This window comes from Nakaseomyces glabratus, chromosome J (genome assembly GCF_010111755.1).
Source record: "Nakaseomyces glabratus chromosome J, complete sequence".
NCBI classification, from domain to species: Eukaryota; Fungi; Ascomycota; class Saccharomycetes; order Saccharomycetales; family Saccharomycetaceae; genus Nakaseomyces; species Nakaseomyces glabratus.
In genome coordinates this window covers 422,375-448,893 of record NC_088960.1, presented here as the reverse complement: position 1 = coordinate 448,893, position 26,519 = coordinate 422,375, and the positions used below count along the sequence as shown (strand labels likewise).

Below are 26,519 nucleotides of genomic sequence, written 5' to 3'. Positions count from 1 at the left end.
CCAGGGCACTCGTTTGTCAAACAATTGGTAGCTCATATTAATATAAATACTAAGCTCATCGATTTTTTTGTCAAAATTAAAATTCAAGCAGCTTTTTTTTCCAGGACGAGCTGGCAAAAAATTGAAAAATTATCGAAAACAAAGACTATAAACTATTCAGAGGTAGTCAAGAGTACAATACTAGTGCTTCTTCTGTTTGAACGTGGGCTCAGAAAATATAGCAATTGAATTAGGCGATGTCTGTTTTAGTTCAGTTAAAGAAGCAGCTCAGCAGTGCCTCGGAGTTCACTCTTGTGGACGGCACTGGTAGTACGACGGCCGATATAACTAATGCTGAGTTCATACAGTTTAAAGAGGATAAATTACCATTGGATGAAGCAACAGAATTTATTGTTGATGAGCAGCCAGCAAAGCTACGGGTTATCATTCAATGCTGGTTGCATAAGGATGACAGTGCTGCTGAATATCTTGCAGATTGCCAAGAAAAGAAGATTACCAACATTTCATTTCTGCAAAGAAATGATCTTTTAAAATGGTTATCAGGTGAATCGGAAACTTCTGAGTATCTAGATGTCAAGAACATAAAGACTGATAATAGTGAAGCGGATGTAAATACTAAAACGGATGTAAGTGAAAGTCAGAAGATTATAGATGATCCAGTATTACAGGAGGCCACTCAAAAAGAGCGTATCTTGATTGATCATAACTCTATGCTGCACGGTAGTAAGCCAGTTGATTTCGGCTATCTAATCAAAGATGCAGAACTGAAATTAGTTCACTCCATCAAGGCAACATTACGCTCGAAGCAAGGTAGCGGTAAGCCAGGTGCTGTGTCAAAGCACGGTTCACAAAATCAAAAGACTCAAAAGAAAGATCCAATTATTTTGATACCATCTGCGGCATCTTCATTGTTTGCTATTTCGAATATTAAACAATTTTTAGAATCCTCTCAATACATCAACCCTAGAGATGCAACAGCAAATACAGGCTCAGACGTGATAACTGTGGAAAAGAAATTTGACCGTATTTCAAGACCGATTAAATTTATTGTAGTCAACAATACTAGAATGTTTACTAAGCCTGAGTATTGGGATAGAGTGGTAGCAGTATTTACTACAGGACACACATGGCAGTTTAACAACTATCAGTGGAACACACCTCAAGAACTATTTCAACACTGTAAGGGATACTACTTCCACTTTACTGGGGACTCAGTTCCACAAAATGTCCAGCAATGGAATGTAGATAAAGTCGAACTAGATAAAACGAAGAGATTTAAAGATGTGGAGGTTGTACGTTATTTCTGGAATACAATTGAAAAAGAACTAATGGCTAGAGGATTCCGATAAATAATATGCTGTAAATTTTTTTAGCCATTTACTATCCTCTATATCAGATAAATAAGGAATTAATGTATTATAAAATAGGTCATGAATTTATTCTATGGACAATTTATTGTCTTACTTCGAATGAGGTACGGTAGATAACTCAGAGTTTCCAAGCATTGTTACAATAGTAGTAAATACCACTAATTTGCTTGTCAATTAATAGTTGTCCTTCATCAATACAACTTTTCAGGACCTCCTGAATGACACCAATTCCCCAATTATTGTTGGGCTCATCGTTAAACTTTTGCGTTAAAGTTAGGAGATCTGCTCCCGGTGAGCGATCAATAATGTCTATTATCTTCTGGCGTATGTAATCGAAAGCATCATCTGTGCAGACACATAAGACACATCCATTAATTTTTTTCAGATAGAGATCACTTAAGCCAAAGCTACCGAACTTTTCACATGCTTCTCGCATTTCAGCGGGAGATATTAGGCCTGTGCCGATTCGCATGGATTTATTATAAAGGGCATAGAGATCCACAAGCGTAATCATTACATAATTATTCTTAAATCCGTTTTTAACAAAATCGTATATCTCCCTTGAAACTTCGGATAGGAACTGCTCCTTATTATAGAATGTATCTCTGTCTAATATTAGGTTAGGCTTTTTAACACTCTGATTGTCTATACTTTCCTTTCTGTATAATCTTTCAATTGAGTCAGCTAAAGAAATGAGCTTATCCAAGTCAGTCAGAGCACTGGTAAATATTATGTCATTGTTCAAGATTTGATTTTCTCTGCTATGTTCAAGACTGGTAATTCCAATTTTTGACAGCTTAGTCTCTAGCAAGTTTAGTTCACCATTTTCTTCAGACTTGTTAGTCTTTTCAATAGTGTTCCGATTGAATTTTGTGCTAGCTTTCAAATCGGTTATTGTCTTCTCAACAGCATCTGAGAATAAAATCCCATCTGATTTCCTGAAACTTACCTGTATGAAACACTCCTCTGCGCTTCGGGATGATTTGACACTTGAAATTGAATCTAGCTCAATGGTCAACCTGGAGTCCTGTTTTCTCCTTGAAAGCGCTAATCTGTTTCTTATCTTTGTATTGTTCAGTCTTGTTCCACATATTTCACAATTTCTTACTTGAGGATGATTAATGAAAGTACATGCCGGACAACTATTTTTGTTCTCTTTTTTATCAGAATGACTATTACTATCGGTTGAATTGCCTTGAATTGTAATAGAGTTTTTAGTCAATTCGTAATCAGCTGGTACACCACAGTTGACACATACCGGTGGAGGTTGTGTATTTGCCTTAAATTCACCTTCTGTCTCATTAGTCACCATACATATCGGGCAAACCCAAGTGGTTGTATGTACCTCTTCAGTAAGTTTGTTATTGATGTTATGTAGGCCACTAGAAGCTGAATGAACATCCATGAATATTATTAATCTCGCTGACCTCCTAAGAAAGCTTGAAGAATAGTCCAGATGGTCTATATCATCGAGTTCAATCCCAAGAGAATATTTTGTAGGTTCCTTAGAATCGACATAGATTATACGCTGAGAGGTAAGAAAAATCCTACCATTCTGTCTATTCCTAATTCGTTCTTTACCTTGGTATAAACCAACGTTATGATCGATCAATATATCCTTTTCACTTTCACGTAGTAATGGTTGTCCGGATTCCGTAGTTTCAACATAGTGCCAGTATTCCATCTGCTTATTCAATAAATTTTATTCCTTCGAGTTATTATAATCTAAGAAAACGTAACTCACTCAGTGGTTCAATATAGTTCTTCATGACTATTGTATACAAAAATGTGGGTTTGGCTGGCCATATAAAGGGAAAATCGGACGTTTTTGGTGATGTCACCGGAGTCGATATAGTTACACATGAAATATTTATAACTAGTATCGCAATAGCCTTTTTGCGTTCTGAACTTGGTGTAAATTCTAGTAATGCGTTCACTTCTGTAATTTAAAAATTAATTAGTGTCTCAAGAATCCATCTATTTGATACAAATTCTTGTTGTAATAATATCATATTTTTAATGTTGTTATCGCTCTATTTAGGCCAATTCAATGGCACAGGATCCTGTATTCAAAAAGCAGTATCAAACTTTCACTTTGGTTTTTGGTATACTATAGAGACTAGAAACTGTAAGCTCAAAAGCTAGGCATTAATACACATACCGAACCTCAGAACATTCATGATTCCTGACAAAAACATGAAATAATATGAATACTCCCAATTCCCAAAACCGAACTATATTGCAGCAAAAAATTCGAAATACTACCTGCGAATGCAATACACTGTAGAAAAATAGAATTAATGAAATTACAACAAAAAAAAACTTACATAATCACAAGTAAATAGCAACCTTATTTTTTTTTTAAAATGACTTAATTTCGTCTGCGCTACGCAAAACTTGTGGAGTAAATGCGTCAATTCAACAGATAAAATAAACTAAGGCAAATTGATTTACTCATTTCAGATACAGTCAATTAAAAAAAATTACTCCTTATGATTAGTGCGCAGGAAGTCTGATCTTACGTTATCAACTTCACAATTTAAGAAAAGAAGTTTTTTGAAATTTTCCATACGCGCCAAGATGCAACTTAGGTAGTTTTCTACGAGTCACTATAGACCGAGCTGCTGTTATAGAGTATAAAACACATGATTGATGGATTGATTGATTGATTGCGATTCTTGACTCAGCTTTGTAGTCATTAACTATTACATTTCAATAAAGCACTGAGATCTCTTAATACATGACATGTATCACATGTTTCGCAAGTTAAGTACCTGGGCTTCCTTAGAGATCAATGCTTTGAGCCATCCCATACTTTGATTCTTGTTACCACTCCCTTACCTGCTCACAGAGCCACCATATTGTGAGCCCCCCCCCAAGAAAACTTACCTGATTTTGAGCTGAGTATGTGGATTTGCCCTCTTAAGGGAATTATGACTGACATGTAAAAGCCTAGTGTGTCTCTCTAGCCTCATTATTTGTCTCCCCCATCTACCTTCGCCCCCAACTTAATAGCTAAGCACTGGGAACCAAGCCCATCGAATTTTTTTGTACAGCATTCCAACCAGTCCCGTACGAGTGTTTCTAAGGCGATATGAAGAATAGCAGAAATTGCTGATCCCGAGCTATTTTATTCTGTTGATATTGATTGTGTGGTGGAAGACTTTGATCAAATTCTGATGTAGAGGATACTCTCATGTGTCTCTTCATGGATAAGATCAACTGAACACAGCAATATTTATTATCCAGCAATTTTCAAGAGTTGCATCTCTTTGTAGGGTTGATTCTTATTGTCACTTCTTGCCATTTTGAGCTTTCGTGACGTGGAGGGTGGTTTCGTGCAAGCCCCGTTACAATGCGTAGTGAAATATCGAACCCTGGATTACTATCTTCAGAATTACAATTTTTCTTCTTCAGCCAGTGGTTCTCCTGTAGAGGTTTTTACTGAGATAACTTGCGATGCCCTCTAGATGGGTTCCTATTTTTAGAATGGCTTGGTTTATAATTTACATGTCGATGCACACTTTATCGGAATCATCATGCATACCAATTCGGCGACAGCGTAATTTGAGCAGCTCTCCACATATATATAACGATCTCTTCCGTAGACTCTGAATCTGGTTCTCTAATTCGCACACCGACCTTTGTCTTGGAATATCTAAAAAGCACATTCCATCAACTAAATATTTGAACAAATTTTGATATACACAGCTAACAAACGCCAAACCTTTCAATTTCATCAAACTTATAAACATTACACTGGAATAAGAGATAACCATGAGGAATTTCGTCGCTCTTATATTAGCACTGTTTTTTGCACTTGCTTCGCTAGTGCTAGCTTGCATTGCATGTGCTGGATCAACTAAGAACTATTACCCGATAAATCAAATATTTTGTGCACAATTGGACCTTTCAAACCTTGATATAGCTACAGTGATACCCGCAGCTAGTTCATTCAGTATATCAGACCTGGGTTTGCCTAAATTCATAAACATAGGTCTGTGGTCATACTGTGTGGCTAGTTCTTCAACCGATGTTACTAGCTGCACATCTCCAAACGGTATACAAACTTTCAACCTAAAGAACCTACTGAAAGATAATATTGAGAACAATCAAGTCTTACAATTAGTCGATGATGTTGCCAAGATCGTTCTACCACAGCAATTACAGGACAAACTTGTCTATTACAATAACCTGGTAAAGTGTATGTTCATCACATTGATCATTGGTATAGTATTGACATTCCTGAACTTAGTTATTAACGTATTGCGGTGGTTTCTACATTTCAGTTTCGTTAACTTCGTCGGTGGATTTGTTTGTTTCCTATCATTTGCAAGTTTGCTGATCAGTGTTGGCACTAATATGGGTACCTACATCTACATTCGCCATATCCTAAACAAAAACTATAGCGACTATGGTATTCATTTAAGCCTGGGAAGGAAATTTTTAGCACTGTTATGGGCCGCAGTGGTAGCAGCACTTCTTAACCTCTTCTGTTGGATGACTGTGAGGCAAAGAAAAAAGGTTGTGTATGTTCACCAACCATACAACGATAAATATTAATGGTAGACATCGTGCTCCATCTCAACAAATTTATATATCCTAAAAATATTAGATATTACGGTCGGCACACCCATAAGAATGTCCCAATGGATTATAATACTTATGCTTTGATAGTATAGATAAAAGTATTATGATAGGTTATTGTGATATTTTTGAGAATTGTTAGTATTATAAAAGGTTATATTATATGCATTTTTTATACCTCTATAGAACGTTTCAATTAAAGTTATTTCCAGTTTCTTTAAGTTTTGGATTCTAGTTAGTATGTATTGATTTTTCTCAATTAATAAAGTGTTACATTTACTAATATAATAATAGTGTATTAATACAAGGTGCGCCAATATTTAAATAATGACTATAGTACAATGTCAAGCCTTTATATAAGGTTTTCTATCAATTTTAATTTTGTCCTAATGTATAGATAGCAAATGATCTCCGCAATTGGCGGCGAACACTGATCTTTTGAGCATCCACAAAAGAATCAACCACCACTTTAATAGCTCTATCCAAATCCCATGACGATACAAATTCTGATAGCCTCATCTTAGCGAAAGATTCTGCTATTCTTAGAATAGATTCCAAGTGACGCACTGTAATAGGGAAAGAACCAGTTGTGATACTTTCTCTTCTTAAATCAGCATACACCTTGCTTACTTTGTCCATATCCATTTGATGAAGTCTAGGATACACCTTGGTTCTGGCATAATGAATGTATTTTATTAGTAATTCTTGTGGTATTGGGGAGATCTCCTCCTCTTTTTTCCTTTGACGCTCTGCTCTCTTTTGTCTATTTGATAACTGTATATCATCATCATTTTTCTGCTCACCGTCCTTTCCTTCTTCGTCATCAATAGAATCATAACCCGGATGAGAACGTACGTGAGAATCAACAACGAATGATGCCAACCTTTCATCCGATTCTTCATCTACTACATCTCTAACAACACATAAAATATCAAATCTTGATAAAATGGGCTCAGTTAGACTCACATTTTGAGACAACGGAAGAGTTGAGTTATATCTACCACCATTTGGATTTGCTGCAGCAATGATAGAACAACGGGCTTGCAATGTTGTAACAATACCAGCTTTAGAAATAGAAATACTTTGTTGTTCCATAGCTTCGTGAATAGATGTTCTGTCTTGATCATTCATTTTATCGAATTCATCAATCAAACAGACACCCTTATCAGCAAGCACAAGAGCACCACCTTCTAGTGTCCATTCTTTTGTGATGGGATCTTTACGTACTGAAGCGGTCAAACCAACAGCAGACGCACCTTGACCTGTTGCAAACACAGCTCTGTGGGCAGTTTTCTCAACATATTTCAATATCTGAGATTTTGCAGTACCTGGGTCACCGAGGACTAGAACATTTATATCACCACGAATGGCGTGCTTACCATTGATATTTTTTGGTACACCACTAAAAAGCGAGCATGCTACAGCGGTTTTAATATCTTTGTGACCATAGATGGAAGGCGCCATGGAAGCAATAATCTTATCAACAATTCCTCTATCCTTGGATAATTTTCTGAACTCTCTCTCTTCTTCTTCTGTCCAACTAAATACATTTAAACCTTCTTCATTCTCATTAGCAAGATTTCCTTCTCTTCTTCTTACTGCATTTGCTTCAATTATAGTTGCAAAAACTGGGAAACCATTTTTAGCATTCAAATTACCATCATAGTTATTCTTATAGATACCAGTCACTTCAATTTCCTCACCGGGCTTTGATACATCAACAAGATCAGCTAATAGAATAACTTCTCTGTGCCTTGGCAAACGACCTGCAGGTACTGTACCTGGTGCTTCTTGTAGCGTGATTCTTTGGTAATTACGATAAACTGTCTTTTCACCGTTAATACTAAAAGGGCCTTTAGATTTACAATTAGTACAGAATGAAATTTTTATTTCTTCATTTGAATCTTGGAAAAACGGCCCCAAGATAGAGCCACACTTGAGACAGTTGAATTTCACATATTTTAGTTGTGGGAAGACACCTGTTCTTCTTGTCACAACACCAGTCACACGGACCAATGTAGATAAATTAGACTGACGTAATTCTCTTAAGTTGTGAATTGTTGGGAAATCTGATATTCTAACATGAATTTCTGAATGGATACGTGAATAATCCGGATAGTGCAATTCAGTTGCCTCCATTGCGACCAAATCAAAAATCTTAAGCATTTCTTCCGGACACTTTGCCAAAAACAGCGCTAATATAGCCTTTGATTCAGCAAGATGTCTAAAATTTACTTCTAGAGATTCAGAATTCATTTCACCTAACACTCTAATACGTGCACCATAGACCGATCTACCAGTTTCATCTGTGTATTCAAGCAAAAATGATTTTAGTTCTCTTGCGATTGTCCTGGAGACATTAGGTTGAACAACCCATTCAGAATAACTGTTGGCCTTAACATTACTTAGTGACTCTAATGTCAATTCTTCTCTTAATGGATCAGCATCCAAATCACTTAGTAGATCATCATCACTATGTTCAAAATCCTCGTATTGCCTTCTACGCCTTCTTCTTTGTTTTGGCAAACCCATTTCATCCAATTGTTCGTTTCCCATGGCTTCATCATCATCATCTAAATAGGCCACATTCTTCAAAAGTCTATCTCTTTCATTTAATTGTGCATCAATTCTTCTTCTGTCGCTCAGACTCAGTTCTTTCTGTTCAGTATCATCAACACCTAACCCTTCATATCTATCCTTGGTTGGATCAGACCTGTAATCGCCGTACATGTCGTCATCCATAAGATCAACTTCGTTCATTTGTTCTTCCACTTCATCAATATCAGGTGCATCATCAATCTCGTTATCATCACCTTCTGGATTCAACATGCCCAACTCATCATCGTTCTCCTGATCCTCATCTCTAACAGGGGAACCAATGGGTGATGACCCAGGACCAAACAGGTTTCTTGAACCATGATGTTGTGGCGAGGATGGCGGCATACCGACATTTTCATTGTCAGAGTCATGCTCGTCATCTTCTGGATCTCTTCTACGCCTCCTGTTATCAGACATAGTATATGTGTATTATTTTATCTGCTTTCCCAAACCACTGTACCACAATTTCAAGTCTATGAGTCGCTAATTATTCAAACCGGACAGCCAATTAACCAATTTTTATACTTCAAACACCAGAGAAAGATGGCAACGAGGGCAATTAGTATTATGATATACAATAATGTAGTTGAAAGCCTATCTGTTGTCTCTTGGACACTGTTTGAGAATTCTACTAGACTAAGAATACTATGTATTTTGTAGTCTCGATGGCTAACTTTTGCCAAGGCAGGAAAAAATTGGTGGAAAAACGACAAAATTGAAGATATTTCCTAATCGGGAAACATAATTAACTTTACCCAAATAGCAACCTTCTGCACTTATAACACTATTGTCAAACCGAACTTAATATAGATTTAGTATTGTGCAATTTGTTTTATATAATATAAAAAACACCTATTATCAACACTAATCAATGATGTAATCAGGGACTAGATTATTATCCTGCCACTTTCCTTAAATATGCTATTCTTTCAAACATACCCATTATTTTAGTGTGATATATACTATTTACAGAACAATGCTGATAATGCAACAGTGTGACTATGGCAAGCATAACATCTGAGCATTTGTATTACATTCAATGGGGGTGTACAAAAGTACAGGCTTTTGAGAGTCAGTTTTCTAATCGTTTTCTTTCTTCTTCTTATCGATTAGCTCAAATTCTGATTTCCAGACGTTATTACCTTCTGATTTCTTGACACCAGAAAACAGTCTTTTGTAAATGTCATCATACCAATCAGCAGCCAGTGGCTCCATGCCTTCTTTCACATTCTCTGGAAGCTCTTCCCAGTCGTTTAAGTTATCCTTAGGGAAAATTACAGTCTTGGCACCAGATCTCTTAGCAGCCACAACCTTTTCTCTTAAACCACCAATACGCAATACTTTTCCGGTTAATGTTAATTCACCAGTCATTGCTACAGTTGGATCAACAGGCTTGTTTAATGCAAGTGATAGGAATGAAGTTGCCATTGTGACACCAGCAGATGGACCGTCCTTTGGTGTTGCACCTTCAGGACAGTGCAAGTGAATAGCTGCCTTTTCAAAGAATCTATTTTCAGGGAACTTCTTTGACAGGTACATCTTTGAGAAAGAGTAGGCTAGACGCGATGACTCTTTCATGACATCACCAAGCTGACCTGTTCTCTCTAAATTCGCATGTTTACAGTTGTGTAATGGCTGTTCCAGTACAGATTCAACATATAGGGAACAGCCTCCCATATTAGTCCAAGCCAATCCCATGATCACACCAGGAGGAGTAGTTTCATATAATCTGTCAGTAGTGTAGATTGGTGGCCCAACATACTTTTTCAAATCTTCTGGAGTAATTTCAACTTTAATATCTTCTGGAACAATCATAGAAGTGTCTTCTTCCTCTTCTGTTTTCACAGCCTTCTTGGTTTCTTCTACTGATGCACCTTCTTGCGAATTATTGGGCTTTGATGCTTCCTTGGCAGTATCTGGATTGACACTATCTTCAAGATCCGTAGTAGAATCCTCAGCAGAACTTGACGATATATTTTGATTTGTTTGAGATAATTGTGGTTCCTCAGAAGTTGAGACTAGAGGTTCTGTATCCTCGATGCTCATCTTTTTAACAACTTCTAAAGCTGCCTTACGATAGATTTTCTCAATATGCTTTTTTAAGTTTCTAACACCACTCTCTCTACAATAATATTTCATTAGCGCATTGATTGCTTCTTCATCCATGGATACAGTAGCATTTTGCAAACCTGCAGTTTTTTTAGCGCTTGGAACTAAATACTGCTCGGCAATTTTAATTTTATCTTCGGCCACATAACCAGTAAGTTCAATAACCTCCATACGATCAAGTAATGGTCTTGGTATAGTATCTAAAGAGTTAGCGGTACAAACAAACAAAACCTTAGATAAGTCAATTGGGATGTCTAAGTAATTATCCAAGAAACTGTTGTTTTGTTCAGGATCAAGAACTTCGAGAAGTGCAGCAGAAGGATCACCATGAATACCACCATGACCAATTTTGTCTATCTCATCAATTAAAATCAAAGGATTTTGAGTTTGACATTTCTTCAGTGCTTGAATAATTCTACCTGGTAGAGCACCAATGTACGTTCTTCTATGACCTTTGATTTCAGCAACATCAGTCATACCACCGACAGAAAATCTGAAGAATTGACGGTTCAAAGCTCTTGAGATCGATTTACCGATGGACGTTTTACCCACACCCGGTGGACCCACAAAACATATGATTTTACCATCAACTTTTCCAAGAAGCTTTCCTACGGCAATAAATTCTAGAATACGGTCCTTAACATCTTTCATACCATAATGATCTTCATCTAAGATCTTACGAGCTCTTGGAATAGAGTATTGTTCTTTGGAGTTAATTCCCCATGGAAGCGATGTAAGCCAATCTAAATAGTTTCTGATAACACCAAATTCGGACATAGATGTTTCTAGGGTTGCTAGTTTTGTTATTTCCTCATCAAAAGTTTTCTGAACATTTTCTGGAAGATTTAGCTTTTCTACTCTTTTTTTATAAGTATCAACAAGTTTATCACGGCCATCATCAATTCCAAGTTCTCTCTTAATACCTTTTAACTGTTCCATCAAGTAATATTCTTTCTGTCTCTTTTGTATTTTTGTCTCTACATCTTTCGATATTTTGTTTTGAAGTTCAGCATTCATCAATTCCTTCTTAAGTACCAACAAAGATTTTTCCAATCTTTGCTCTATATTCAAAGACTCCAGGACCTCTTGTAATTCTTCTTCTTCACCCGCAGATACAGCCGCTGCAAAATCTGCCAATTTAGCAGGCTCCTCAAATATATTAGTGGTTGCAGATTGAATAGATGCAGAGAAAGTCGCAATTTGCTCTCTGAACATGGAGTTCAGTTGTGAAATTTCCTTGAATACTTTAAGGATTTCTGATGTTAATGCATTAATGATTGGTGATTTGATATCAAATGGTTCATCTTCCAGATTAGAAACATTCACTAAAGTGACATTATAATCTTTCAAGAAATCCGTCGGATTCTCATAATTATCTGGATCTTCTGTTACTTCTGTAGAAGGTGCTTTAGCAATCTCTTCAGTAATTTCTTCACTTACTTTATCAGTCGCTGATTCAGTTTTATCAACTGTTTCTTCGTCCTTTGTCTCTTCAGATGCTACTTCATTATCCACTACTTTTTCGACTACAATATCTTCTATTTTCACATCTTTTGGTGGGATTAACTGATCAATCTTTATACGCTTATGAGGATATAGTAATGCGGTCATGGTTTCCTTACCAGTTTTCTCATCCTTGCTGGGAAATGCTGAGGTAACTTGAGCTAGCACACCCAATTCATGCACCTCACTTATATCGTGTATAATGTCTGTGTCATTATTACTATCCTTAAGCATAAACGCACCAATGTATGGTTGCTGTCTCTCAACCATATCAGTGATTGCCTTCATTACTCTTGGCTCTGAAATCACTACAGCTTTATAAAAACCGGGAAACAAGGGCCTTCTCGATATAGGTAGGGCTAGCATTTGTGGATAGACATCTGGCAGTTTTTTATCGTTCTCTTCTTTATTTGTAGTCGTGCTTGTAGAGCTCCCCTCATCATTCTTGCTGCCATTATGCACATACCTTCGATGTAAGCCCAGCGCCCTCAGTTGTAATTTGAGAGGCGCACGGGTATAGACCGCTCTAGTAACCCGAGTGCCCAGCATATTTCTGTCCTTGAAGCTACAAATGTGTTGAGCCGCAATGCAAAGTTCAAATACCTTCGCTATCAGTAATCGGGTCTATGCCTATATGTACGTCGACTTAAGTGGCGGGAACCCAATTTAACCCTCTATTTTACCCAAAATTTAACACTTTTCACAGCAAAGAAAAGGTGTGTAAAGCAAACTATTTCAGTAATCTAACGTTTGAACTGTTTTAGACTAGTTTTAGGACTCTGGGTGCAATGAAACTGCCAGGCAGAAACCTTTATTTGCTATTTATGCTTTTGGCAGGACTCATTGCTTGAAATCCCACCGAAAATTGGCGGCGGGGGAAAAAGGTGTGAAGAAACCCTTAACTATGTCGTTATGTATGATATATGTTCTTAAGTAATATAGTTCCAGCTATACAAACTGCCATATGTGAGTAACTTCTGAGTTCATCTATACCACACGCGTTGTCAGAAGTTGGCTTATAATAAATTCGAGTCCATACTCATTTTATTTTCTTGTTCGCTCCAGAAAAATTTCAGCGTTATCAGCCAATAGTATTAGAATAAACATGATTATTATTTACAAGCATAACCAGCACTATAGATGGCCTTGAGGGTCAATTTAGGATGGAGATATACAGCAGTTCTTGATACCGCTCATATTACCAGTTCTATAGAGGTTGCACAATTTATGAGTCCTCTTCGTAGTTGTTCTTTAGAGCTTGCTGCTGCCTGTATTTAGCCAAGTATATCTTAAGCACTTCAGCATAGTTTTCAAATCCTAATGCATGCAAGGATATAAGAATATCCTCACCATTGATGGTCTTCCTGCGATCCTGCGCACACCTATCACTGGCCTCACTTGTTACAAATGAAATGAACTCGCTCACACATTCTTGCATACACTCCTTCGCACTCTTGGAAACTTTCGCAGTCTCTGGTAGTGTGTTCTTCATCAAACGCGCAACATTATTGATGGGTAACCACCTGTCTTGCTCCCTCAATTCTATCTGCTTGTCGATATCGTCCTCTGTAGTGTTCCCCATATTATATTTGTTCTGCAGGTGAATACTCTCAACTAAAACAGCCTCTTGATGAGCTAGCTTCGTTACAATTTCCCTGTAACTTGTGTCTTACACACCTTGAAATACCAGCTATACACCAATACAATGGGGTACCTTTAAATAATAACACCCACCTCGTTGCTCTGATAGTCGAAAGTTGTCATCTCTATGGCAAAGTCGCTGAAATTCGTGAAATTACGATTGTCTCGAGGCCAAAATTGGTTAAACTACGATGAGTTCAAGTAATATAGTTATGGTTTAACAAAAGTCGGACTATAAGTACTGATACAGCAACTGCCGAGCACCTATAGCTGGTAATATAACGTTGTCTATAACTACAAAGGAGTGTATTCCGTTACCGCTGGCCGAATTGTTTCTATAGGTGGCTTGAAAGTGCACAATATACTGTTGAACAATGAGCGGTGCTGACATCTTGGAGAAAACCACTCGTGGCGCTACTTTCCTGATGATGGGCCAGTTATTCAGTAAGATTGTTACATTTTTGCTGAATAATACTCTAGTGAGGTACTTATCGCCTAGAATATTCGGAATTACTGCCTTTCTAGAGTTTATTGTTGGGACTGTGCTGTTTTTCAGTAGAGAGGCTATCAGACTATCTACGCAAAGAATTGCGGATGGTAATGATGCTGACAATGATCATGATCATGATCGTGATGACTCTGCTCTTCAAGTTTGTGTCAATTTCGCTATGATTCCTCTATTCATTGGTATACCGCTGTCAATTGGGCTAATAGCGTGGCAATATCATAACATTAATGGCTATTTTGTTACTTTACCATTTTTCCAATGGTCTGTCTTTGCGATTTGGGTAGGTATCATATTAGAACTTGTGAATGAGCCTTTATTCGTATTGAACCAACATTTTTTAAACTATGGAGCTAGATCAAGATACGAGAGTATAGCAGTAACAGCTAACTGCCTCGTAAATTTTACTGTGGTATATTCATATGAGAAAAAACTCATTCTTACATCTTATTTTGACGACTCTGAAAGATTCAGAGAAGGTATTGCTATTTTAGCGTTCGCTCTCGGTAAGCTTGCATACGCCGCGACCCTATTGATGTGCTACTACTACAACTACTTGATGAACTTCAAATCAAACAAGCCATTTAAATTATCATTACAGAAAATCAAATCCAAGGTAAATGAAAAACAAACGTACTACTTCCGCTCTGATATACTGGAGCATTTTAAAAAGGTCTATTTCCAACTGTGTTTCAAGCATTTACTGACTGAAGGTGACAAATTAATTATTAACACATTCTGTACAGTGGAGGAACAAGGCATTTATTCCTTATTATCCAACTATGGGTCGTTGATAACAAGATTATTATTTGCTCCAATTGAAGAATCCTTACGTCTACTTCTAGCCGTTTTGCTCTCTAAAAAAGACTCTAAAAATCTTCAATTATCAATGAAAGTGTTAGTGAATTTAACTAAGTTCTATCTTTACCTCTCGTTACTAGTTATGATTTTTGGTCCAAACAATTCTTCTTATCTATTGCAGTTTTTGATTGGATCTAAGTGGTCCACAAACTCAGTTCTACACGCTATCCGTGTATACTGTGTATATATTCCATTCCTTTCTTTCAATGGTATATTTGAAGCTTTCCTTGCTAGTGTTGCCACAGGTGATCAAATTCTACGCCACTCCTACTTTATGATGATGTGTTCGTTTGCTTTCCTAATTAACAGTTGGATATTTATAGAATACCTAGATTTATCCGTGAACGGCCTGATTATCTCTAACATAATCAATATGTCGCTGAGAATTATTTACAGTTTCAGTTTTATTGTGAAATTTTACCGGGAATTACACACAGAATCTTCAATTTTTATGAACTTCACTAACTTCAAAGCTACATTAGGTGCGGCTGCACTAGTAGCTATACTAAACTGGCAAATGGTAGGCTACGTCTCCAGTTTCAACGGGTTTATAACAAGTGCAACACTAGCATTAATCTTGTTGTCTGTAATCTTAATCAAGGAGCGCGCAACTTTGAATGAGCTAATTATTAACAGAAGAGCTGCAAATATGAAGTCGGTTTGATTCTGCAGGTAGCACTTATAATCGTTTCGTTTCCTCAATTAGAAGTTTAATATATAATACATGTTCATAGATCATCACTGAAGTCAAAAATATATACCAAGCACGACCGACTGCGTACCTTTCTGAGTGATTTGTCATATGAATGCCAAAATCGCGAGTTTTGCAACTTATGGGCTCATCGCAAACAATGGATACGATTTATTGTCACAGTTACAAATAATACACATACGGAAAGATTTCATCTCAAGGTTGGAAAGTAGTTTTACATAGTGGAGACACTGGCAAGAAATTTGCGTCGACTAATACCACTAACATGGGAGCTATAGATCCGCTGCTGCCTGATAATATTCGATTTGTTACATTTAATGTCAATGGAGTTAGGACATTCTTCCACTATGCACCTTTCTCAGAGATGAGACAATCACTGAGGAGTGTCTTTGACTGGTTTGAATCTGATGTTATTACCTTCCAGGAACTGAAAACAGAGCCATTGTCACTCAATAAATGGGGTAAGGTTGATGGGTTCTATTCATTCATATCAATACCACAGAAAAGAAAGGGTTATTCAGGCGTTGGATGTTGGGTAAGAATACCGCCAAGGGACAGTCCAAAATATAATGCTTTACAAGTTTTGAGAGCTGAGGAAGGAATAACGGGTTACCTTGAAGTCAAGAACGGCAAACAATCAGTATCGTATAGAGATGATTCAGAAATCGGCATAGGTGGTTATATCCCTGACGATAGTCTTCCAGATCATATATCAACATCTGATGCATTACAGCTTGATTCGGAAGGTAGATGTGTCATAGTGGAACTTAAATGCGGAATTGTGGTTATATCTGTTTATTGCCCCGCCAATTCAACATGTACTGACGAAGGAGAAGTATTTAGAATGAGATATTTGAAACTATTGTTTGCAAGGATTAGAAATTTACAAATGATGGGTAAAATGGTGGTTCTTATGGGTGATTTAAATATATGCAGAGATCTGATAGATCATGCGGTGTCTTTAGAAGAATATCATATATCAATTGGTAACGAATCAACTGGGACCCAGATCGACGAAGAGTACAGAGATTTTGCTATCAAATTCATTGTCAACCCTGAGGTTCCTCACAGGTTACTTTTAAATCAAATATTAGACGATTCTATGGTTCCTAATACAGATAACGAATTTTGTCTAATAGATACAACCAGGAAAGTGCAAGGCAGAGATAGACTAAAAATGTATACTGTGTGGAATACATTGAAAAATACGCGGCCCAGCAATTTTGGATCTCGAATAGATTTTATCTTAGTAAGTAAGGATCTCGGTAATAACATTGAAAAGGCCGACATACTACCAGACATAAATGGATCCGATCATTGTCCTGTCTTCTGTGATATAAATCTTAACAATTTAACATTAACATCGAATATATCAGTAGAGGAGAAAATACCAAAATTTGAAGCGAGATACAGATACAATATGACAAATCGAAATATATTTGATATGTTTGCCAAGAAAAGTGGAAAGAGCTCTTCTTCAATTGGTAATAAATTAAAATCTGAACCTATCAAAGATAAAGTTTCAAAACCTATTCATAAGAGATCCGCAGAAGCAATTACCGATAAGATGGGCACCACTCCTAATCAAACGCCGAAAGATAAAATTGCCTTATTTTTTCAAGGTTCCTTTGGCCCGCCTCCACTTTGTAAGCATAAGCAGCATGCTATACTTAAAACTTCCAAGACATCAAATAATCCAGGAAAAAAGTTTTGGACATGTTCAAAGCCAAGAGGTCATCAAAATGATGAAAACTCCTCATGTGGTTTTTTTGAATGGGCCTGATCCTGTATATACATAGCTTAACAAGTAATTAATGAATCAAATTCAATCTTTCATCATGATATTGACACTTTTCTGAAATATCCAATCAGTTTCGTATTGTATACTTGTTAGTTTTTCGACCTCTATTTTTTACATCAGTCCCCATTCTCTATTTCAACTATTTTGTTAAACCATAATTTATCATCCTCAGGTAGAAATAAATTATTCAATTGAGACGCTTCTTGTTCCATTGTGATAACTAATGGAGATCCAACTAGCTCAGTACTGGATATATATGTAGCCAGTGCAGTCTTTAATATATCTTTGTCTGCAAAACCACATTTGATAATAGCTCTCTTATTATCAATTTTCAACCAATACAACTCAATTTGCTCACCAAATAATCCATGTGACTTTCTTAGAGCATTTGATACTGCCTGTTTCCATGTAACTTCATCGATATGATCAACATCACTCTCTGCTCTTATTGAAAGCAAAAAATATTGCCATTCTTTGTATTTTGTGGATCCCATTCCTAAAGTACCCAATTGATGCTATATTGACCCCTTTTTAATACGTTACTACAAAAAATAGCGTTTGCTCTACTCTAGTAGATATTGCATTTCATTTTATTTTGTTCGCTCTGAAGTAGATCAATGTCATCGCAAATTTTCGAAAACCACTGATTCAAAAAAGGACCTTAAGGCAATCTCAGAAACCCAAAGTATAAAACAACCGTAGAGTTACAGAGAAATATACACTTCCAGTGGTTATATTGAACTTTTAAAAGAGTATCAATGTTTCATTGACTGTATTATATTAAATAAGAAAGTACGGATAATTGTTTACCTGATTTTCGCTATTTACTATTAACCAATGAATTATGTATATAAGAGGTATGGTATGGTAATCGTATGTAGAAAATACAGCTATCTGATGCGGATGCTATATAGAGATTAACTAAATAGATGACATGGTTCTCAGTTATTCGAGTCAACTACATTTTCTGTTTCAGGTGATTGGTCTCTATACCCAGAGTCATTTACTGAAGTAGTCTCATCTTCGATGTCAAAGTTGCTGTCGTCATCCATGAAACTTGCTAAGTCGTTAGCGTCATCGTCATGGCCGGCTAACAAATCATCAGCTTCGTCAAGGAAATCATCATGCATTAAGTTCGAATAAGATGGTCTGTACCGTCCATTCATTCGGCCAGTAATTCTGTTAAAACTATTGTTAGCAATGCGACGTATTATACCAAATCCCCCTGCCATAACTTCAAATGAAGCAACACCAAATCTTATAATCGTATTCACAACTTTATCGGTTGTGTTCTCTTCTATCAATTGGTCATCTCCAAGACGTATTTCCCCAAATCTTGCAAATCCGCCATTTCTTCTAATACCTCGGTCATACACAAACCAACCAGCAGAAACAAAAAAGAGAAATGGAACAAAGAAGAGCAAAAAAAATGATGATCCACTAATACCATACTTTTGCTTGAACTCCTTTTCTTTGCCAGGACAAGGTAGTGGCTCAGTACGGCCATCCAATTTCAATCCACCTTGGCAAGTAGATAGCGGTATTTTCCTATATCCTGTTGATTGGAAGTATTCTACAAGATCGGGGTCCTTCTTACATATAGCTGCCTCATTCCCTGGTTGTAGGCCATCAACCAGTTTACAAGTTCCATCGTATTGTCTAACAAAATTATAATCACATTCAAAGTCAGCTCTCGTACAAGTACAATTTTTCATGACTCTGGTAAACTGAGATAAACTTACAGCACCAACGTAACACTCTTCCGAATTCTTCCTCAAATATTTAACTTTGTGTCCAAAAATGCATTCATTCTCAGAATTTCCTATAGAGAAATAATCAAAATCATCGTGATTTTCATTATTGAAATCCAAAACACATTGTCTCTTGAATAATCCTGAAAAGTCGACAGTTACTGTTCCTGATTCAAACCCTCTTCCTATTCTATCTGCAGTAATAAGTAAGAAACGCAATGCTGAATCTTGAGGAACAGTAACTATGTCCGAAACTAATACCTTTTCATCACTGAATTGGTAATCATACCAACTTTTCCCAAAATCTGTAGAATATGATATGCTGTTAGTCATTTCTCCGTCACGCGAAAGTATCAATATACCTCCGTGATCACCAAACTCCCATTGGTACGCGCCCTTCTTTATTTCAGTCCAAGACTTGCCCCCATCAATAGTCAAGAAAGTGGAGCATTCTTCAAATGGTAGCAGTTTATCTCCCACATTACCTACACCAATCATCATACCTAATGCCGAACCAGATGAAAACGTGTCCCTAAAATCTTTTCTTTCAGTATAGCTGTGTAGGTTCAAAGAACAATGCTCCAGCTTATTAGATTTGCAGTGGTAACTGTCACCAGAGCTGTCTTTCTTTGGGGGTTTAATATACTCCCAATCAACCCCATCGTTGAATGTAATCTTAGTTCGTAGATGTTTCTGGCTACTACCATCCTTTATTTCGTCAGCGTTAGTAACCACATTTGTTAGAATAATACCATCTAGACCTTGAACCTTTTCAAAGTCAACATAACCTGCTTCATTTCTATTAACATTGGACTGCAATTTTACATATGATGTACCATTTGTATTGGATTTCAACAAGCTACCAAAAGCAACACTATTTTCTTGAAATGAGGTAAAATGCAAGAACACCGAACCAGTACTTGATCCTAAGACAGTGAAAGCTTCAGGTTGTTCAATATCTAAGTCATATGGTAGCAAAGTTTCGGCAAATTCATCACCATCCATTGTAACATAAGCCGTTATTTCATGATTTTCTCCGGGTACTGCAATGATCACATACTCACCATTCGTCATGTAACCTAGAATTTTTTGAAATACAACCTTTGGCTCGGTTTCAAAATAGTCGGTGGTAGACACTAAGGATCTTTGACGTGTTTTTGAACTTGTTTCATCCTTAACTTGACAGAATAATAAATCATCGCTATCAGACAGTTTTAGAGACGAGCCAACAAATTCACAGTGTATTGCGTTTGGTAGAAGTTCAGAGAATGATTTACCCCCATCTCTAGTTATAAAAGCCACAATATGGCAATTTGTATCAAAAATTGACTTACAATTTTTACCGCCATAATATATAAAAGTATTAGGGTCCTTTGAGTGGAAGTTTAATGGCAATCCTAATTGTAGACTTGCTGGTAATCTAATTGTATCAAATGTATACCCACGATCATGTGTAACGTGCAAGTTTCCATCGATATCAAATATGTATGCAGAAGAATTGAAGTACTCATTGAACACAATTTCATGAACTTTAGGCTTGTTGTAATTAAAATGGGTGTATGTTTGACCGCTATCATGAGATATATACGCTTCTCCCTCGGATGTTGCCAAGATTAAGGATTCGTCCTCATCTGTGTCGAAGTATTGATAAAATCTAACTTTTCCTTTGAATGTGTTAAATGTAGCTTGAATATCACCGGTACCAAATGTCGGTCTGTCACCTTCCTTCGGCTTCTTTGGAATGTCCTTTGGATCACTTGGATTCTTATTTTTACATGATACTGATTTAGATTGAATTGGTAATTCCTTTTTACACATATTATCTGCAATCAATCTCATTGCTGGCTTCTTAATATCAGTAGACGGACAGTTACCAGTAGCACTAAGCCATTTTTCATCAACAACACATACACCCTTTGAATCCTTAATAAACTCCGATGAACATTCATAATCTTGCTCCTGACACTCTGTACAAACTTCCATATCAAATAGTAAATCCTTAAAAACTTCCCCACCAATACATTTTGCTGATTGCTTTCTTCTGTTGAAAGTGTATTTCGCGCCATTAATGCAAGAACCTTCTGCTAATTCAAACTTCTCATAATCTTTTGCTTTACACTTCTTACCGTCGTGAACGTTGTTAAAATCGATTAGGTATGTGACCCTGTTGTCAATATTGGGTCTTTGGTCATCAGGTTTATCTAAAGAAAACCCAGTTAATATAAATGATAACCCTGAACCATCAGGGGTAATGTTTATGACATCGATAGGAATAAACATTTCATCGAGCTGGTATTCACTCCAGGTCATACCTTGATCTAAAGAATAATATATTTCGCTTTGCGGGTCATTGTCACTAGATGGGTCAACTGGACATGCAACTATAACGTTACCGAGATCACCTGTAGCATAAATCCCTGGAAACTCAAGTCCCATTTCCCAATTAAGACCTCCGTCTCTTGATATAAAAGTCTGTTGGTCAGAAAAATTATCATTGATATGACCAAGCATTACAAGGATACCAGCAGTAGGACCATGAAATATCTGTGGGATTAAAAGTTCTAAGTTGCAATCATTTTCATCTTGACATTTGATAGGATTTTTATTCCCCTTATCAGAATACTTCAACTTTCTCCATGTGTTACCGTTATCTATTGAAATTGAGTATCCACCAGAATTACGTCCAACCTGTTTTTGAATAAATGTACCGTTCAAAAATTCCACTGGCGTTATTGTTGTTCTAGATTTACTGGCGGATGTTGAGAAACTTGTAAATTTCAAACCATCTGAATTTGACACCAATCCATCCGTAAATAATGTATTGCCATTGTCATCTTGAACATTTGACTCACTACTACGGGTAAGAGTAATGAACATTTTTCGTCCTAGTAGTTCAATAATCCTACGTATGTCAGATCTTCTCAAGGTAGTTGGGAGGTAAGCCTTCTTGAAGTCCTTGGCATCGCTGGATACATAAAGATCAACTTCGGCAGCTTTGTTATGTATGTCTCTAATGGATCTTATTACCAGGTATGAATTAGTCAAATAAAAATTATCAAAGGCAATATCTTCACCAATTGACAACTCTTTGAATGACTTTCCTCTGTTTTCCGATAGTAATAACTTATTTTGATCAGGACTACTTGTTTTCGTCATACAAATAATGTTGTCATTATGAGGAAAATTACTTTCATGCGATATCGACAGAAACCGGCATCGCATGCTTTCATATTCTTGGCCTACATCTAGAACTCTGAAAGACTTACCATCATCGGTTGAAACATAATTAAACTCTTTTTCATCATTTTGATTGTCTTTAGCAACAAAACTTGCTATTATAACATCTTTCGCAAAAGGTGAAAAATCAATTGTTAATGCTTTTGTGAGTTGTCTGTCACTCGGGAATTTACTTTCAAACCAGTCAGAACCTTCGTTATGTGTTCCGTAAAGTTTACCATTCAAGAAAACAAAAGCTCTGCTATTTGGTCTAAAAGTATTCAGTGTTACACTTACCGGATATTCACCCTTATTTCTCAATTTTGTTTCCCAAGTTCTTCCGTAGTCATGACTGACATTAACGCCTTTTCGCCCCACAGATAATATGGTAGACGAATCATCGAACGGTATAATACTCGCAAGCGAGTCGACTCCATGGAGTAAGCTTACTTCAGGAGACCAGCACAAGGTCCTCGCAAAGAGGTAAAAAAATACTAAAAAGATACTGGGTAATCGCATTCCTTCTATAATAAACTGGACCTAGTTGGTTTTCTGGAGCTCGTTTCTAACAAATTTAATTCTCCAAGTACACTTCTAGTATGAATTGAGCACCAGATAAAGTTTTTTATTTGGATGCTTTCAAATGAGAAAAAGTCAATTCAATTGACAATTATTACGCACTTGTTCAGGTCTTCTAGTTCTGATGCTCTAGATTGGTGAAGTTAGCTATAATATATTCCAAACTTCAACTCTACTATGTTAGTTGAAAACAGTCCTCAACTGGGATAATGCTTCAATGGCTTCAAACAAAGACAAATGAGTATGTCTGTTTAATTCAGTATTGAATAAATATGAGATCAAAATTGATGTAAACTTTCTTCACTCAACGGAGTTTATGCCCAAGAAGATTATAAAATGGTCGCCAGGAAAAATTGAGAACCAAAAGGTCAATTGAATTAGTAATAGCTCGTCTGTTGGCGTTTTATCAATGTATAGATAAACTCTATCATGGCCGTTTCAAGCAAACTCTAGTATAAATTGCAACGGTTGCAGATTGTTCTTTGAAGCTCGCAAAAAAGCAGGGGCGATAATAGTCAGATTATGAAGCCGACTGCACATTCATATTTCCGTACAAATGCATTTCAACGTTCTGATATCCTGGCTAACTGTGACAACGGTTTTGGTTCGAAACTGTGTTTGTCACTATGAGTGCACTAAGTTACAAGACATTGTACACCATAGGTGCTGAATATGCTAATGAAGACCACTTCAAACCCAGCATATAAGGTTATTATGTTTGAAATTAGAAACTTCTTTGAGCTTGTATAATTGTGTAGTTTATTTTTCACAATTAATAATGGATAATATTAATAGTACCAATACTTGTATGCCTCATAATTAGCATTGTTAGTTTTCTTGATACCGTATTTAGAGTGGGGACATTAGGGGTGTAATTGTTCTAATTGAATATTGGGAAAACGATTATTGAGGTAAACTGAAACAATTGATGACGGAAACATTTAGAGTCAGCTAGATGTATTATCTTGAAACAAGCAACCTTTCACTAGAGTTCAACTTTCCGACGGATAAACTAGCTTTCCTACCATATCACTATTAGTGGGCTTCTACTCCACGTAATAATTTGTTGAATTTGATAATATGATGATTCTATAATTCAAAAAAACACCACAATTCAAAGGAAATGGAAAAGATCATATATAAATACATCTTATGATTTAAAAACTTGTATACTCCCAGCGTATTATGAATGAAATTTTAATGTGAACAGCTTATTCAGAATATTTTTGTCTCTCTCAACCTAATTTTTGTCGTACTGAGAATTCCCTATTGAATATCTGTTATAGGAGAAGTGGTTTGTGTTGGCAAAAATATATGGAAAAGTTTACACCATTATACCGCGACCGACATCTTTATTAGGATTGCAAACTGAATATAAAAAAATGGGCAAGAAAATTGTCTTCAACATTTCCAGCGACTTCCAACTTAAATCACTGTTGGGAGAAGGCGCTTATGGAGTTGTTTGTTCTGCGGTTCATAAGCCTACGGGTGAAATTGTAGCTATAAAGAAAATTGTTCCATTTGATAAGCCGTTGTTTGCATTGCGGACATTAAGGGAAATAAAGATACTAAGAAGGTTTCAACATGAAAATATAATTTCAATCTTTGATATACAGAAACCAGAAAGTTTTGAGAAATTTAACGAGGTCTACATTATTCAAGAGTTAATGCAAACTGATTTACATCGAGTCATTGCCACACAAACACTAACTGATGATCACATCCAATATTTTATCTATCAAACTTTAAGGGCAATCAAAACATTGCATGGATCAAATGTTATACACCGTGACCTTAAACCTAGTAATATATTGATCAACTCAAATTGTGATTTAAAGGTTTGTGACTTTGGATTAGCTAGGATAATAGATAGCGGGGAGAATGGTGATAATGAGGTCGACAAGATCGGAATGACGGAATATGTTGCAACTCGATGGTATCGAGCACCAGAAGTGATGTTAACAAATGCCAAGTATTCAAGAGCGATGGACATATGGTCTTGTGGATGCATACTTGGGGAGTTATTTTTGAAACGACCACTATTTCCTGGGAAGGATTACAGACACCAATTGTTGCTAATTTTTGGATTAATTGGTACGCCAGACTCATCTGACAAAAGCATGGAATGCATAGAGTCGAGAAGAGCGAGACAATATATTGCATCTCTGCAAAAATATCCGCCTGTTCGGCCATTGCAGAAAGCATTTCCGGGAGTTAATCCCGTGGGTGTGGATCTTTTATCTCGCATGCTAGTATTTGACCCTAGAGAGCGAATATCAGCTGATGACGCTTTGGCACATCCTTATCTGTCTACTTATCATGTTCCAGAGGATGAGCCTGCCGGTGAACCTATACCTCCTGATTTCTTTCAGTTTGATCAGTACAAGGAAGTTCTTACCACAAAGGATCTAAAGAAATTGTTGTGGAACGAAATCTTTCATGAACAAGCAACTTAAATTTTTTTTTTTCTTTTTAAAAAATAACTAGACAAAATAAGAAAAAATATTACTTTGCCTAATTGCCATCTTTATCTTCTCAGTATTGGTTTTGTATCTTCTCCTTTTGGACACCTGTTTTATTTATTTTATTTTATTTTATTTTTTTTGAGATTACAGTATTTCCATAGTAGTCTTTAATTGTATCATTAACTTGGCGCGGATGACTTTCAACAACAAATTCACGAAATATCAATTAGATTTGGGTAATCACAAGATAGGTTGAAAAAAAAATTAAAAGTGCAATAAAAATTGAATAAAGGAAATTCTAGTTAGGTAAACAAAAAATCAAAGTGAATTGGAACCGCTGAAACTCAAATGAAAAGGGAAAGGAAACTGAAGAAGGGGAAAAGAGGATTTTGGTCGGCTATTTATACTTTTTTTTTTGGTGGGAGATCTGTCAAATATTGAAAGAAATTGAATTAATAATCAAATTTTAAGGGGGGGTGGAACTGCGCTCAAAGGTTTTCCAACACAAGTGCGTAGAACATTTCGCAAGATTTCTTTCCAGATAGATCTCGTAGGTAAAGGAAAAAAAATAGCCGCCAATCACCACGATCCAGTATTTAGTCTTATGATTACCTAATTAGGAAGTTGTGCTACAAATACTTCTTCCAACTGCAACTTTGGAGGAGAGAAAAGGTGGTATGGGGGTGTTACTATAATTAGAAATAGTATGCCTTATTTCGTTGTTTTTTCTACTTAGAAAATGTTGCATCATTTGTTTTTGCACATATATTTCTGGGGTTTATCTCAACCTTCCGCGGTTAAAAATGTAAGGATCTGGCACA

At 36.5% G+C, this 26,519-nt stretch overlaps 11 protein-coding genes across 11 annotated transcripts; 5 read left to right on the top strand and 6 right to left on the bottom strand.

The window, feature by feature from the left end:
• Window positions 1–236: 236 nt before the first annotated feature.
• CDC73 (Cdc73p) lies at window positions 237–1,349 on the top strand (the record flags this gene model as incomplete). Its single annotated transcript, XM_447902.1, has 1 exon — window positions 237–1,349. The coding sequence occupies one exon, from the start codon at window positions 237–239 to the stop codon at window positions 1,347–1,349; it is 1,113 nt and encodes a 370-aa protein (XP_447902.1).
• A 139-nt stretch (window positions 1,350–1,488) lies between these two features.
• On the bottom strand, window positions 1,489–3,054 carry VPS36 (ESCRT-II subunit protein VPS36; the record flags this gene model as incomplete). Its single annotated transcript, XM_447901.1, has 1 exon — window positions 1,489–3,054. One exon carries the CDS (start codon window positions 3,052–3,054, stop codon window positions 1,489–1,491), a length of 1,566 nt encoding a protein of 521 aa, XP_447901.1.
• A 2,093-nt stretch (window positions 3,055–5,147) lies between these two features.
• PUN1 (Pun1p) lies at window positions 5,148–5,933 on the top strand (the record flags this gene model as incomplete). The annotated part of the gene is made up of 1 exon (XM_447900.1): window positions 5,148–5,933. The coding sequence occupies one exon, from the start codon at window positions 5,148–5,150 to the stop codon at window positions 5,931–5,933; it is 786 nt and encodes a 261-aa protein (XP_447900.1).
• Window positions 5,934–6,332: 399 nt separating this feature from the next.
• MCM2 (MCM DNA helicase complex subunit MCM2) lies at window positions 6,333–8,972 on the bottom strand (the record flags this gene model as incomplete). Its single annotated transcript, XM_447899.1, has 1 exon — window positions 6,333–8,972. The coding sequence occupies one exon, from the start codon at window positions 8,970–8,972 to the stop codon at window positions 6,333–6,335; it is 2,640 nt and encodes an 879-aa protein (XP_447899.1).
• Window positions 8,973–9,635: 663 nt separating this feature from the next.
• PIM1 (ATP-dependent Lon protease PIM1) lies at window positions 9,636–12,716 on the bottom strand (the record flags this gene model as incomplete). The annotated part of the gene is made up of 1 exon (XM_447898.1): window positions 9,636–12,716. The coding sequence occupies one exon, from the start codon at window positions 12,714–12,716 to the stop codon at window positions 9,636–9,638; it is 3,081 nt and encodes a 1,026-aa protein (XP_447898.1).
• A 676-nt stretch (window positions 12,717–13,392) lies between these two features.
• Window positions 13,393–13,749, bottom strand: HAP3 (Hap3p; the record flags this gene model as incomplete). Its single annotated transcript, XM_447897.1, has 1 exon — window positions 13,393–13,749. One exon carries the CDS (start codon window positions 13,747–13,749, stop codon window positions 13,393–13,395), a length of 357 nt encoding a protein of 118 aa, XP_447897.1.
• A 433-nt stretch (window positions 13,750–14,182) lies between these two features.
• On the top strand, window positions 14,183–15,838 carry RFT1 (glycolipid translocation protein; the record flags this gene model as incomplete). The annotated part of the gene is made up of 1 exon (XM_447896.1): window positions 14,183–15,838. The coding sequence occupies one exon, from the start codon at window positions 14,183–14,185 to the stop codon at window positions 15,836–15,838; it is 1,656 nt and encodes a 551-aa protein (XP_447896.1).
• A 313-nt stretch (window positions 15,839–16,151) lies between these two features.
• APN2 (DNA-(apurinic or apyrimidinic site) lyase APN2) lies at window positions 16,152–17,669 on the top strand (the record flags this gene model as incomplete). Its single annotated transcript, XM_447895.1, has 1 exon — window positions 16,152–17,669. The coding sequence occupies one exon, from the start codon at window positions 16,152–16,154 to the stop codon at window positions 17,667–17,669; it is 1,518 nt and encodes a 505-aa protein (XP_447895.1).
• A 134-nt stretch (window positions 17,670–17,803) lies between these two features.
• POP8 (ribonuclease P) lies at window positions 17,804–18,181 on the bottom strand (the record flags this gene model as incomplete). The annotated part of the gene is made up of 1 exon (XM_447894.1): window positions 17,804–18,181. One exon carries the CDS (start codon window positions 18,179–18,181, stop codon window positions 17,804–17,806), a length of 378 nt encoding a protein of 125 aa, XP_447894.1.
• A 447-nt stretch (window positions 18,182–18,628) lies between these two features.
• PEP1 (type I sorting receptor) lies at window positions 18,629–23,173 on the bottom strand (the record flags this gene model as incomplete). The annotated part of the gene is made up of 1 exon (XM_447893.1): window positions 18,629–23,173. The coding sequence occupies one exon, from the start codon at window positions 23,171–23,173 to the stop codon at window positions 18,629–18,631; it is 4,545 nt and encodes a 1,514-aa protein (XP_447893.1).
• A 1,442-nt stretch (window positions 23,174–24,615) lies between these two features.
• Window positions 24,616–25,689, top strand: FUS3 (mitogen-activated serine/threonine-protein kinase FUS3; the record flags this gene model as incomplete). Its single annotated transcript, XM_447892.1, has 1 exon — window positions 24,616–25,689. One exon carries the CDS (start codon window positions 24,616–24,618, stop codon window positions 25,687–25,689), a length of 1,074 nt encoding a protein of 357 aa, XP_447892.1.
• Window positions 25,690–26,519: the final 830 nt, after the last annotated feature.